General features: G+C 40.3%; 2 protein-coding genes across 2 annotated transcripts; one reads left to right on the top strand and one right to left on the bottom strand.

Annotated features, from left to right (window-relative positions):
* Positions 1–431: 431 nt before the first annotated feature.
* snrpc (small nuclear ribonucleoprotein polypeptide C) lies at positions 432–4,739 on the bottom strand. The gene is made up of 6 exons (XM_079341858.1): positions 4,639–4,739; positions 3,165–3,207; positions 2,980–3,088; positions 2,404–2,463; positions 1,816–1,920; positions 432–935 (listed from the first exon to the last, which is right to left on the bottom strand). Exons 1-6 carry the CDS (start codon positions 4,644–4,646, stop codon positions 814–816), a joined length of 447 nt encoding a protein of 148 aa, XP_079197984.1. The 5' UTR covers positions 4,647–4,739; the 3' UTR covers positions 432–813.
* Positions 4,740–7,057: 2,318 nt separating this feature from the next.
* Positions 7,058–14,074, top strand: ilrun (inflammation and lipid regulator with UBA-like and NBR1-like domains). Its single transcript, XM_079340677.1, has 5 exons — positions 7,058–7,374; positions 8,581–8,735; positions 8,894–9,091; positions 9,246–9,550; positions 12,103–14,074. The coding sequence occupies exons 1-5, from the start codon at positions 7,217–7,219 to the stop codon at positions 12,136–12,138; spliced, it is 852 nt and encodes a 283-aa protein (XP_079196803.1). The 5' UTR covers positions 7,058–7,216; the 3' UTR covers positions 12,139–14,074.
* Positions 14,075–14,611: the final 537 nt, after the last annotated feature.

Genomic DNA, 14,611 nt, shown 5'->3' with positions numbered 1-14,611 from the left:
CATTGTGTCTGCGTGGGTTTTTTTTCTCCGGGTGCTCCAGTTTATTCCCACAAACAATTGAAAAATTTGACCCAAATTTGAATTAAAAAAAAACAACTATCTCAAATAAAGTTGTGATATCAGCATTATTTCTGAATTGTTGAAGGCTCTTTGTCTTATCCATATTGAAGAGTATTTTGGTCTGACAAAATTAAATTGTTTTCTTAATTGAACAGCTGAAAGTCGTATTATCCAAATGCATGCTTTGTCATTTTCTATGAAGCAAAGTGTGAACTGTAATGTATTTGAAGTGGTTGATTATTTGACCATTTTTCTACATTTTGTGTTTTCTCACACACAATAAATCAGTGCTGAAGGACAGCACACAAAATGAACATACTGTCATGCACAAGCACTGCAGGGCTTCCATGTGATAAAAAGTGTTCAAGAAATTGGTTTGAGATCAAGCTTTTATTTATCAAAGCAATGAAATACAACCAAACACATAAAAACCTAAAAACAAACCAAAAAAATAAGGAAACAGTTGGTCAAATCAAACACGCTGTAAAAGTGCGTGCTGATCAGTTTGTTGAAGTGAGTCATGGTGTTTAGATCTTGTCACCAACATAGGAGAGGACGCTTCATACGTTCAGTCTACAGAGGTGACGTGTACGAAACACAGTTCCAGGGTGGGAAAAACAAAAAATAAAAATTGAAATCAGAGATTTTTTTTTAAAAACGTCGTCTTTAGAAATCCGAGAGTGAAAGCGAGTGTCCTCACTCGACAGCGGCTCTTCATGGCAACAAGGAAAGGAGCAACTCCTCCGCTCGCTCTTATCTGTCTGGTCGCATCATGCCCGGCCTGACTGGCATCATCATGGGTCGAGGGTGACGCATCATGTGTGGTGGTCCTGGCATCATCTGCATGGGTCCTCCCATCGGCGGCCTCATGCCTCCTGAAAGTGACAGAGGGGAGATACACGGCGTTATGACAGTCGCCTGACAGGAAGAGTCACAGCAGCGTAATCTAAACTTCAGAGTTCATCGAGGATAACCTTGACAGGATCGTACTCTTTAGATACCGAACCTGCTGCCAGGGTCTCTCTTCAGGTTTTCTGAAAACGTGCACTCGATGTTTAGGGAAGTCATATTTAGTTATAAGTTATATTTAATATAAAGTCAACTACTTTTAAAATGTGTAACCATTCCTTCCTTTAGTCAGTCTTTCCCCGTCCATGTAAACGCGCTGCTTCTCGACTCACAGAGACAGTTACTCAGGATACACCTGATCTCTTCTGTGTGTTTATGAGTACAATGTTGCCTGTTCTTCCTTTAAAAGACGGCTCATCCTCACATTGTATTTATTATTCCCAGACTATTATTACAAGGAACCTGAGGCTTAAAGGAGTAAACAACTGATCTGTGAATGGGACCTGTTAGTGTAAAACCAGATTCATCTGTTATCTGATTTTATTTAGACAACAGGAAACTGATACAAAGGGCATCAAAGACAGCAGGTAAAAACCTCTCTGGTCTCTACCTGAATTCAGCCACTGGAAAACTTCAATTCTAAACATTTTCTACTTCATGTCACATCTGTTTCCTCCTTCAGGAGGACATTCGTATGGATCAAAGCAGCACGAATACCTCCACGTTTAACACACAGACAGTTGAAGTCCAGCGCCTGCTGAAAGCAACAAGAGTCGTCTCATGGAGGCGACATCTTGTTTTCTCTAACACTTTTTATTGTCATTTTGTTTTCCTGCAGCATTTTCGAAAGTCACATTTCTTCATGTAAGAAGGGTCTGAAGCTTAAGGAAATAGAAGGTTTCTTACCGGGTCCGCCCGGCATCATCCCGTGTGGGGGGGGCCCCATCATGGGCATCATGGGGGGGCCTCCCATCGGGGGTGTAGGCAGCATGCCTGGTCGAGGAGGACCACCTGTATCACAGACGATAGATGGTTGTTTATTATTACGTGATGTCTTCCTGCTTCCTTTACACCGACCAATGAATGAGCTGCTCACTGTGCCAGAGTAACAAATGAAAACACTCCTCCTGTCAGAATCCAAACCCAGTGATTCAATCCCCACGAGAGAGGTCGTGAGTGTTAGAGCGCTGCACGCCAGCGTCACTTTTGGAGGTCAAATCGAGGAAGCTTTTCTAGAAACTTTCCAAACTTTGAAACGTGTCTTTTTTAATTGGTCCATTTCAGCCTCTTCTTTACCTACGTAAAACCTCTGTCCAGTGAAGTGTCACTCCAACAGAAGTTGTAATCCTGCAGCGGTGTAAAGCTCCCTGAATAATTAAGATCCTTGACATCAAGTTCAACATCAGTTTGTTATTGACTAAGAAGCTCCCCATCATGAGCCAGTGTCTGTGTAATGAATCCCATCACTGCGGAGCTGAAAGTGGATGGACTCACCTGGGGGAGGACCACCGGGGAACGGCGTGGGAGGAATCTTCCCCTGTTGAAAAGCAGCCGCTGTTTGGAGACAAAGACAAAACGTCAACGTGGAAACTAAATAACCAGAACCTCGCCGAGACGCGGCGCTAATGTGGATCGTTTTTGCAGCTAAATGGAAAGACCATGTGTGAAAAGCGTGCGTAGTCGGACATCTTCTTGGAAGGTGCTCTATGACGGCGGATCAGAGTTCAGTCTGTGAATCCACATATAGCTCCCCAATGAGGAGAGCTACACTTTACCGCCACGTTAGCTTAGCATTTATGAAGGGGATTAGCGATCTGTAATCTTAGAGGGGGCTCGAGTACGCTGGTGTTCACCGTTAAAGCTAAGGGTTCACTGTATCCCACGCGTGTGAATAATCATGTGGCTTAACAGGCTTTACTCCAACACCAAGTCTGGGTCTAACCTGGATAATAAATATGGAGAAGATAAATCAGGCTTTGAACCTCTTTGAGCATGTCGTTGCTAAGCAACTGTTTGAATCTTCAGCAGTGACACCTGACTGCTGGAAAAAGTTCACCATAACGTTCTTACTGGTTTTATCGATCAGGCTCTGAGCCTGCTCCTCCATCCACTTCTGATAGTAGTCCTTCACATTCTCTTTGTGTTTCCTGCCGCTGCAGTGGGTCTTCCTCACCGACGGCTGCAACAGAAGAAACAGATTACCGTTAAACACGAGCTGCGAGTCGCGTGAATACGGAGAAAGAAACGCAGCTTACCGAGTCGTGTGTCAGGTAGGTATCACAGTAATCACAGTAAAACCTTGAAGGAGGAAAGATGGAAGAAGACTGAGGTTAGCACAAAAAACACTGAAGAAAAAAACAAGAATTAAAAATGTTTAAAAAGATACATAAACAAGAGGTCCAAGTCGGTCACAATGAATGCAACATTCATTTTCTGGTTTTAAAATCAGCACTATAAAAAAAAGTCTCAAGAACCTTTTCTTTTAAGTTTCATTTTCACACTTTAATGAGTTATTGTCTGTGTGATGAAGGAAAATATGAGTTTTTATTTCTCAGGTTGTGACAGGAAAGTCATTTTGTGAGCTTCTTTGAATGGTGTAAAGAAATGTATTGTATAGTAGTATTAGTTTTGTTTTTTATTCCAACAATTCAACATTATAAGTCGAAAACACGTCTGTTGGAATGAAATCTCAACTACATGAACGAAGTAAGTCTCGGAAAAAATAAAGAAATGTAGTTTAGGATCTATGAGCGGCTGTGTTGGCCTGCAGCTCTTTCTTATTTTATTTAATTACAACGTCTGGAGTTATTGAAGAATAATCTTGTGAATGAGGTTCAGTTTACATGAGATTATTCTGCTTTCGGCTCCTTTGTCATTCAAGAGTATAGATTTTATGTTTTCATTCATTTGTTTTGTTTGGTATATGATTGAATGAAACCTATACAAATATAAATAAAATGTGTATTCAAAGCATAGAGAGGAAAACGGTGTAAATTGTGAAGTAGGACAGTGAGGATTATTACAGCAGGCTGAACTGCAGAGGTCTGATATAATCTTATTTACAGATACTTATTGAATGATTGTATATGTAGTAAACGACATGTTTGATTCATAATTCCTCGTGTTTTTATGTTCATGCCTCTGAAGTGAACAGTTCAGGATGAAGACGACATGTTGACTTATTTCATTGTGACTCGTTGTTTTCCACAGCAGCATGGAGAGACGTCTCCGTCTTTCTACAGCTTCAACCCGGCTCACGTTGGAGGTAAATTCACGTTACTCTGTGTCATTTCATTTCTGCGTTTAAATCATCTTCAATTTAAAAAAAAATTGAAATTTGCTTTTCCTCTCGTAAGATAAACTCTGATGTAAACCGTGCAGGTCACATGTTTCCATTTCCTGTCCAAAACAGAAAATAAAACTTCTCCACATCAATGAGACGAAATTAAAAAGCTCTGAATCGTATCCTCCAGCAGAAATAAAAAATGTATAAAAGGTACAAAGTTTGAATATTAGCTCCGTTCACTCCATGGTTGGGTCCAGCAAATAGACGCAGCCCAAACAAAGCTGCAGACATGGATCATGAATGAAGCTGATTTTAATTATCAGGTTTAAACTTTAAATTCGCCGTCAGTTTACTCATGATGGAAGTATACACTATAAAAAGCGTTATTGATAACTGGGAAATTGAAAATAACCATAAAAACCACAATAGATAGCTGAACTTACTTAGGCATGATCCACAGCAGTCTCCGCCGAGCGCGATTCCGGTGTTACCAAGTAAGTGTTCCCACCAGATATAACAGCTACTGACAACTAGTTCCGCCAGAGGAGCGCTCCTAACAAAAGGTTCCGTTTGCTTCAGACAAAAATGAAACACGATTATTAAAAAAGAACTACAACAGTGGAAGATATTTGCATATTGACATATGTTGATTGTCCTAAAGGTGACATATTTTTAGAGATGTATGGCAAATGACACGTTGTTAAAATAAAAAACTTTGTAACCTTGTTTAACGTGTTAGAGTTTAGCAAACACAAATTAGTTTGCAATGAATATTACCTAATTTAAGTAGAACTATCACCATTTGCCCCCAAAAGGGTAATATTTATCATATATTACCACAAAAGTTGAAGTTAAACATCCTTAACCTGCTGGGAAAACAATGATATGCAAATAAATGTGTCATTATGTTTGTTTACAGTGTGGAGGAAAGTACAGAGAAGAGCATATTGGTGAATTTAAACCTTATAAAGCAGTTTCATTGTGTGCACAAAGATCCCACCGGTTACTCACTGTAGGTGTGTGTGTGAATCTTCCTGAAGATGCTGTGTTTAAATATTAATTGCAGGTTATGGTAACACTTATTAGAAGTAGTAGTCGTAGTCGTAGTCGTAGTCGTAGTAGTAGTAGTAGTAGTGTCAGGTTCTTCTAACTGCGAAAGGTTCAGTATGAAAGAATACCTGATATTTGTAGACCTTGTTACTTATTAATTTTACACTGTACATGTTTAAAAAAATGTAGTGTTGGTAACATACTAAAGAGATACAAAGAGTCACACATGCTTGAATTTCCCTCGGGATCAATAAAGTATCTATCTATCTATCTATCTATCTATCTATCTATCTATCTATCTATCTATCATGTTGAGTTGACACTGAAGGTGACATATATTAAAAATACTGAAGCACAAAACCTTCAATATATACATATATATATATATATATATATATTTTTTTTTTTTTTTTTTTTTTTTTTTTTTTAATTTTTTTTTTTTTTAAATGCCTGCATATTACTTTCTACCATTACTTAGGAAAACATGTTGGGAAAAAAGGACTCACCATCCAAAAAAAGCAAGATCTATAACAAGAAATGTAACCTCTAAGAACAACCTCCAAAACCAAGTTTGGAAGAAAAAAAATGTAGTTTGAAATTTGAATAAGGAAAAGAAGCAAAAGGGGGTCACAGTATGATTCTTACCTTACACGAACCTACATAGTACATAATTTACTCACTTCATCATTTATGCATGTAAGTACACCTGACTAAAACAACAACAACCATGCCAAGTTACTGCTCACTTTTGTTATGAATAAAGGTTTATTTATAAGTATTGAAACATTGATATAACATCAGAACATGTTGTCTGCAGAGAAGTTGACATGTGGATTAATAGTCTGTGTGTATGTATAAGAAATTAGATTATGTACTATAAAGAAGTCCAACGAGTGCAGTTCCCAATTCTCACTTCAGTTTTGTCTTAAAATTTTCAGAGAAACGGTGAAGTTATTTTTAAAATCAATAAAAAAGCGTTATATGGCCCGATGATTTATTTAAACACCTGGTTATATTAAATAATATTTCTCCAACGAAATAATGTTAATGTACAAATCATTATGACACAGGGTGCTAGTTATAAATGTTTGGATGAATCCAACAAATATTAATATCAATAAACCACCGATGCACCTTGTACTGTTCTGCAAAAGAGGTATGATGCATTATTATAAAGACATATAATGCTATACAGAAATATTGTTATTATGTAATCCCATAGGTTTACCGAATTGATTTTGCCTTATTTGAGCTTTCTCCTGGTAGATTTTAAACAAATTTTTCATCAATGTATTTAACTGCCTCATACTTACCTGTTGTCTGCTTTTCTGTTATTTTTATACTCCCTGATTGGTCCGTCCGTTTACCTCTGTTCCTTTCTTTCTCTAAATGTTGATCGATTTTTTTTTTTAAATCTGTAAAGCTCTTCGTATAACTGTTGTTTTTAAATGTGCTATATAATAAAGTGATTAGTATTATTAAGCAAAAACCAATGCAGAATAAAATTGAACTTTAATATCACAGCAGTTCAAATGTGTTTAGTGTCATTCAACCTCTTTATCCATTTCGTTCTACATTATTATAATGTGGGGCTTGAGAAAGAAAGCTTGAGTCAAATGAGCATCAATAAAACTGTTGTGAATTAAGTAATATGGGATTGGTGTCCTCCATGCTGCAGCAGCGCGGATATTTTTGGTCGCGTGCTCTAAAAACAGCCACATTTATTGATAAACCAATGAAAATGTTGCTGCAAATAGCAACAGATGACGTAGACGCCCACTACGTGATTGGTGAGAGGTGACGCGCGGGCTGTGTTGTAACGTCAAACTTCGTCCCCCTCTGGTTTGTGTCATGCGCACTGGCGCTTGTTGTTGTTGAGCTGGTTGTTATGGCTGGACGAGGCCTCGGACTAAACTGAGAGGACCCCCCTCCCGCACTACCCCCGTCTCTGTTGCGGGACACCCGCCACCCATGGAGGGCACAGACATGGACGTGGACGCGGAGCTCATGCAGAAGTTCAGCTGTATGGGCACCACGGACAAGGACGTCCTCATCTCGGAGTTTCAGAGGCTGCTGGGTTTCCAGCTCAACCCGGCCGGCTGCGCCTTCTTCCTGGACATGACCAACTGGTGAGTGCGGGGATGAGAGGGCCTCCTATCGGACAGCAGCCCTGACGCTAACATAGCTGGATAATTAGCCAGTTATTAAACAGTAAAATAAATAAAGAAAACTGAGAAGAAATGGCGCTCACATTGCTCTTTGAATTCCCAGTTTTCGTTCATACTTAAACAGCAGAGAGGCAAAGAGGACCAGATGTGGTTTTATAACTCAGTATTCATTAACATCATCGTAAATGTGGTGCAACTAAATGCTACAGGTGTGTAAAATACAGCACGGCACATGTAAGCAAAAAAACGTTGATACTCGTTGTATGAATTTAATAAAAAAGTTTGTCGCCCTCAACACAACATTTCATTTGGTCCGCCATTTTTTAAAGCTTTGTATGACGTCAGGGTTTGTCAACCCAAATTGTGTCCCGACTTTCCCTTTAAGTTTTTTTTTCCTGACCTGAGTAAGGTTTTAAAGATAGCAAAACAACATTTTTCAGATTACTCTGATCTCGCATTAATCTTTGTTAAATCTTAGTTTAGTTTAAAACGGGACAGTTAACGCCTGACGAGAAACGGAAGTGAAACTGTTTGCTCCAGTTGTGAGTTCAAATTAAGGTGAAATGACTTAGGAAGCGGAAAGAAATCTAACTATACCGGGTAGCTACACACAATACATATTTATGAACATTCAGGAGGTACAGATATTTATAGGCTCTGGTTGTGTATGTTTGGGAAACTCATGGTGATTGATTTATCAATCAGTGGTTCATAGTCTTGATTTTAATCTATTTTAAAGGGGCACAAGCACCCAAACATTCACATTTTAACCTTAGAGCATACATTTAAAGTCTGGAAATAGTCAGTATAATTATTATTATCATTTATTATTATTTTTAACATGTTCACAATGTTCCCGTTAATGCAGGAAGAGTCTGATTTCACTTTATGTTGAACTGCATCGCAGTAAGTAAATGTGTGAGTTTTTAAAGTTCACCTAAATCTGGGAGAAGGGTACTGTCTCGACAAAACAAAGGATCTTCCATGTATTGTTTACATTGAGATAAGGTTTTCTCAGGAGAAGGGAGAAAACAAACACCTTTCATTGTTAGTTTTCTTGATGTTATCTTACAAAGTGGGATGATTAAGAGAGCCTGTGCGAGGTAGGATCTCATGGATCGTTTTAACCCGTGACAACACCATGCTTGTCCTTTTGCGTTGCTACAGGAATCTGCAGGCTGCTATTGGTGCATATTATGACTTTGAAAGTCCCAACGTCAACACGCCATCCATGTCCTTCGTTGAAGATGTGACAATTGGGGAAGGAGAGTCAGTTCCTCCAGACACACCGTTCACGAAGACCTGGAGAATACAAAACACAGGTGGAGGGCGCGTCACTTCAATCACATGTTGAAGTTCACGCTGTATAATTAGCCTTTCTAAACCTCTCTGTAATTTCTGCCAGAGTAAATGTTAGTTACAGTGTTTTTTTTCTTCTTTTGAGCTGTGTCTTATCTGCACTCATTGCTGTGTATTGTAGGTGCAGAGTCGTGGCCTCCTGGGGTTTGTCTTAAGTACATTGGGGGGGATCAGTTTGGGCACGTAAACACGGTAGTGGTTAAATCACTAGACCCCCAGGAGATATCAGATGTGAGTGTGCAGATGCGAAGTCCCACAAATCCAGGCATGTACCAAGGCCAGTGGAGGATGTGTACAGCGACCGGATTATTCTATGGAGGTAGGAAATCTCACAGTTATTGATTGGTTTCTTACAAAACAGGGCTGCATTACTAACTACAATATATATTTAGTTGCTGAATTCTTTTCATCAAAATCTTAGAAAAGGTTCTCTGACTCAACGTCTTTTTTTTTTCTCTCTCTCTCCTCCTCAGACGTAATCTGGGTGATCCTGAGTGTAGAAGTCGGCGGTCTCCTCGGCGTGACTCAGCAGCTGTCCTCTTTCGAGACAGAATTCAACACCCAACCCCAGCGCAACGTGCAGGAAGACTTCAACCCATTCGCCTCACCGCAGAAAAACAAACACGACGCCACTGACAACAGTTTCAGAGATCCTGGTGGAGCGTGGGAGCGCACGCAGGAGCCAATCCAGCAAGATCAAAACGGACTGTCTCATAATGCTGTAAATAGAGCGTCGAATGGTCTTCAAACCAATCTTTCTGTGGTGACTTATGGTCAGGTATGTACAATACTGGCAGCTGCACTACAGCTTTAAACAAAAATCACATCAACACTCACTACATACAGAAGTCACAAGTCGCCTTTTTAATAGTTTGTTTGTACAAAACACTGCTCTTTAGTAGCCTACATAATGATAGTGGGACTAACCTCCATCGGCTGTGTAAGGAGCCGGTTATATTCTCAGTTTGTTTCAAGCTTTCTTCAGTCAACACTTGATTATTTAGTTAAAGTGGATAAAGAGTATCTCAGCGTGACGCCACAGCCATGACAGCAGGGAACAGTCAATAGTGCCGAATACTCAAAGCGTGCCTGCACTCTCTCGTGCACGCAGCAGTTTTATGAATAGAGAAGTTAAAAGTTATGAATAGAGAAGTTAAAAGTTAATCTGTGTCGGCCCTTGTCGATAATGTGCTGGGCCGACGCGGATTAATCAATGAATGGGAAACACGGGCACCATAATTGAGTGCAAGCGGCAGACATAATTGTTCTTTGTCTTGCTGCCTGTGGCCTGCATCGTCTTGTTAGCAGACGAATGTTAGCACACTGGTTTACTCAGAGCGTCATATTGCACATACAGTGAGGCTAAAAGTCAAACCCTGGCAAAAGTGACTCTAGGGGCCGAAGCTCATGGTTATCCAAATCAAAGGGTTCTATCAACATGTGTTGACAGTCCACTTTTTACTCAATGAGTTCTGTCTTTCTTTTAAATGTTGGCTTCAGGGTGGTAGTGTTTGTGTTTGAAGCATAAAGGTTTTATCCTCTCAGGAGCATCTGTGTGCTGATTCACTTTTAGGACATTTGCTCCATAGATTTTAACATTGGTCGTGTCTCTAGTTGTACACAGCACACTGCATTAAGCCATGGACCGAAGTGATGGAACCCTCGACCGGTCGTTAAAATCATTAAGAATTCATGTCTAGCACTCCAAGCCTCAGGTAGTCACTTCAGATTTTGTAATTTGTTTTTATTGGTGAACAAAGACAAACTTTATAATGTGGAAAGCGTATTTAAAAGTGTGCATGGCAGAAGAAGTCAGATCCAGGCCTCATTTGATGATTTGCATTTAGATTGCGAGTGTAGTGCAGGATGGTAACGCTGCTCCCTGTGACATCACGAGTGTTTGGAGAGTGAAGTCAATGATCTCCTTTTGTCATCTCTCATACGTTGAGGGCGGCAGTAGTTCAGTCTGTGGGGGCTTTGGTTGGGAGCTGGACGGTCGCCAGGTTAATGTCCCGACACAGACCAAGACTGGAAGCTGGACGGGTAGCTGGAGAGGTGACGGTTCACTTCCCGAGTGCTGCCGATGTGCCCCTTGAGTGAGGGCTCCTAACTGCTCCGGCGCTGTCTGACATCTCTCCATTAGTGCATGTTTATAGGAAGCTGTTTGTGCACGTAGTTCAGCCTCAGCGTGTGTAGCATTTCTCAACAACAACGTGAACATTTTGAATGACCCCTCTGGGATTCTTCTTTATTTTCTTCCCCTTTACATGTTTCTAACACTGAAGCACACACAGATAAATCAGGGATCCAATCTGATATCCAATCCTTACAGACAGTCCGTCCTAAATATCTGATTTGGGGACACACGTCTTGACTTCTCTGAAGTTTGAACAAAGAGTTGGAGATGCAAAAGTCATCAAATGCTCGAGGTGGACTCCTGAAGAATTATCTCATACCTGTCGTAGCTGAGCCAGTATTCATGGTGTAGTTCTCTCCTGGGTGGCTAAACTTGAAAGTTGACGACTAGTCAGCTTTGTCAGCTTGTATTTAAATCTACACTGACTGAGCTGCTTCCTCCATGTGCGTACTGCAGGTTGTCTTACTGCCTCGAAGGTGAAAACGACACCAGACAGCCGTGCAGCTCTGACACAATTACCAAACAGACGCCAACGGTCGAGGGTCAAGTTCTTTTTTTTTTTTTTTTTTTTTTTAACCGTGGCAGTCAGTCAGTACAATATGTCAGCAATTGTTTTGTGATGTATTTTTTAACTGAACGTCATCAGTGACAGAAAACGTGTCTCTCCGTCTACTCATGCATATATAAACAGAGAAAGAGTGACTGTACTTTTTGTTAATGTATGCCTTTGTTTTAGGGTGCTTTGGCCCTTTTGCACATGCATTGCACTCCTGAAAGTGTTTCAAAAATCGTCTGGTCATTTCTGACTGAGTGAAACTGCCGATTTGAGGCAAAGGCGCTCATCATAACGTCGGACTCTGCTGCTTCGGCTGCCATCTTGGAATACGTTGTCAACGTTAAAGGGTGGCTTCCCCCCCGGGCCCCCTTTTTTACGTCACGCTCTGCCTCCACACACTTTTCCCTGTCTGACAGTAAAAATCTTCTGCTGTGAGGAACGTGTGTGAAGTGGCAGCTCAGGAGTAATCTCAGGGGCAAGTTTTAGTTTTAGAAATACTCGGGATTCAAACTGCAGCTTCACTGGTTGTGGATGAACACAAGAACTGGGTGATTATTCAAGTTAAATGCATAGTGTGTTGTCTTTATTTTGTTCACAATGTCTGTATTGTAATACAGTTTTTCTCTCTTTCCCGCAGGGTATTCACGGGCCCTATCCATTTGGACAGAGCTAGAACGACAAAGATCCCCCCCTCCCACGCTGGATGAGGAGTGAAGCACCCTGGGAGTCCTTTTAATACAGAGGAGTCGGAGGGGGGAGGAACTGTTGTTTTATATTGACTCATGACAACCCTCTCCTTGACCTCATGGCCCCTTTCCACAGAAACACAAACTACAGTGGGGTGATGGATTACATCCGCTACAGTGAAACACCCCACCTGACATCAACACCAGGACTCGCATGTGTGAACGCTTCATTAAAGAGTTAAAAAATAGAAACACACAACTATTTTTATTCCCACTGTAAGACACGTCTCGTTCATGGGAATATCCACTCTAAACCCCCCCGCACCTAATTTAGTCCTCTTCAGGGTTCCCACACAGGTCTGGAAACATTGACACGCTATTTGGGATTTTTTATTTTTATTTTCCAGTTCCATTTTCCTTGATTATTCACATTTATAGCCAAGAGAAGCAGAAGTCACAAAGTTTATCAGTTTTCTACCGAATATTATCAACTCTAAAAGTAGAACGTGCTTCAAATAAAACCAGCGTTTTTATTCTATTTCTTCGACCCTTTAAGACATCAAGTCCCTGTCAGCATCGTAAAAAAACAACACTACATTAATCCTGTGTTTACTGCAATAATACATTGAACATCACACTCAGAAGTCAACTATCTGTATGCTTGAAGAAAGAGTAGACCTGTGTCATGTTTGATGAACGTACAGGTGCCATAAACGCACCACGTTCAGATGTGCAGATTTGAAAGGATTAGAGTGAAACCACTTTGTTTGGAGAATATGGCCTGTGATTGGATCCTTGTCACTCCTATTGAGAACAAAGAGACACTGATCTGATCTGTCATCACTCTCTGAAACGGACCCTTGCTGACAGTTTTGACCATTTCTTTTTAAAGGTGTTTTAGGGTGGATTTTCCCTCCAATCAGACGCTGAAGGGGGGTGTGAGTGAATGTGAGAGTGCATCTGGAGGACGGGTTGAAAAAAGCCATTCAAATCTATTTTTGCCTGATGAGTGACTGTAGTCTGAGTCCATGTCAACAGTGTGTGTCCAACACACACACGCACACACATACATACATATATGTATGTATGTGTGTGTGATATATATGTGTGTGTATTGTATGCCAGTGAATGTGTGGGTGCATGTTTTATGGTTTCTCTTTGGATTTAACTGACATGATAATGGTGTATACTATTTGGGCAAAGGATGACGTGTCTATTTTCACAGACGCACCTACATTTAGAGAGCTTTACCGGGCGTGTACCTCTGAAGTATTGTTGAGTGATTCAGCAGCGTTTGGATGAACTGGCTCACTATTTGCCCTTTTTTGTTATTTATTTTTTTGCTGTTTAATCTCGCACCGCAGTTACATCAGATCTCGTTTCAAACCAGCAGGTGGTGCTAAAAATCAGAAGACCAACCTTACACTTGATTTTCACATCACGCCGAGTGCTTTGCAAAGAGAGAGTGACAAGTTGTAGTAGTTTGTTTTTTAGTGAGATTTGAATATGAAAATGAATGGTTCACGTCAGGATTAGCCCTGATGGTATGTTACTGCTATTTGCACAAATCTGTTCATCACTTCTAATAAGGAAATATGTTTTTGGTTTTTTTTGCTTATTTTTGGTTTGAAATACCAGCATTTCCTGGAAGATTTTATTGTTTTTTTTACTCATCTTCTCTCCCCTGCTTTAAAGTTTTGTTTAACATTAGTTTAATCCCTGTTGCATTATCTGACCTTCAAAATAAAGGAGACTGATTCATGCTGATGTTGATCACACATTTAGGATTTGTACATCAACGGTCTTTCTACCATCACACCTGAATTTAAACCTCAGCTTTGCCTTGTTCATAATGTTGGAAGTTATTTCATCATGTATTTTGGTTTTCAAAATAAAAGAAAAACGGGGAGGTTGTTAACGGGACTCCATGATAGTGTTTTTGAACTCTTTTTAAAAATGTGTTTCATGTGTGTGCTCTTTCATCAAACTTTGTTTGAGTGCGAAGGATGAACCTCTGAATGTTACTTCTTGTCATTTAGACTTCACTGCGCTTTGTACAATCCACCAGCATTCTGCCTTTCTGTATTTGCTTTGAGTCAGCTGACAGTCCTCCACCCAAACAGTATACACTTTGCTTCTCTGAGTCACGTCAGGGTACATGTGTACGTGTGTGTGTGTGTGCGTGTGTGTGAGAGATCGAGATAGTTAGTGAGGAATCTGAGTATTGCTGGATTCATGCACTCCAGGTCGAGTGTGCCACTATGTGTGGGTTTGAGAGTGGTAGCATGGTGAGATTGTTGAGATGAAAGTTTACATAGTCCTGATATAGCACATTTATCTGAAACAGTCAAAATACCCCCCCCCCCCCCAGTATCTAAAAGTACACATTTGTATGATTAAATTAACACTGAAACAAGGACTACGTTGTGTGTTTTTGTAGGCAGGAAATACGAGACATTT

This window comes from Symphodus melops (genome assembly GCF_947650265.1).
Source record: "Symphodus melops genome assembly, chromosome: 4".
Lineage (NCBI taxonomy): Eukaryota > Metazoa > Chordata > Actinopteri > Labriformes > Labridae > Symphodus > Symphodus melops.
The sequence above is the reverse complement of the archived record's forward strand: the minus strand, read 5'-3'. Positions and strand labels throughout refer to the sequence as shown.

Excerpts from the sequence above, each read along its gene's own strand:
- snrpc (XM_079341858.1), bottom strand. Across the intron at positions 1,921-2,403 it reads CCCCGGTGGTCCTCCCCCAG|GTGGTCCTCCTCGACCAGGC; the intron begins GTGAGTCCATCC and ends TCTGTGATACAG. Across the intron at positions 936-1,815 it reads GATGATGCCGGGCGGACCCG|GAGGCATGAGGCCGCCGATG; the intron begins GTAAGAAACCTT and ends TGTCACTTTCAG.
- ilrun (XM_079340677.1), top strand. The coding sequence starts at position 7,217 with ATGGAGGGCACAGACATGGACGTGGACGCGGAGCTCATGCAGAAGTTC. Across the intron at positions 9,092-9,245 it reads GACCGGATTATTCTATGGAG|ACGTAATCTGGGTGATCCTG; the intron begins GTAGGAAATCTC and ends TCTCCTCCTCAG. Across the intron at positions 9,551-12,102 it reads CTGTGGTGACTTATGGTCAG|GGTATTCACGGGCCCTATCC; the intron begins GTATGTACAATA and ends TCTTTCCCGCAG.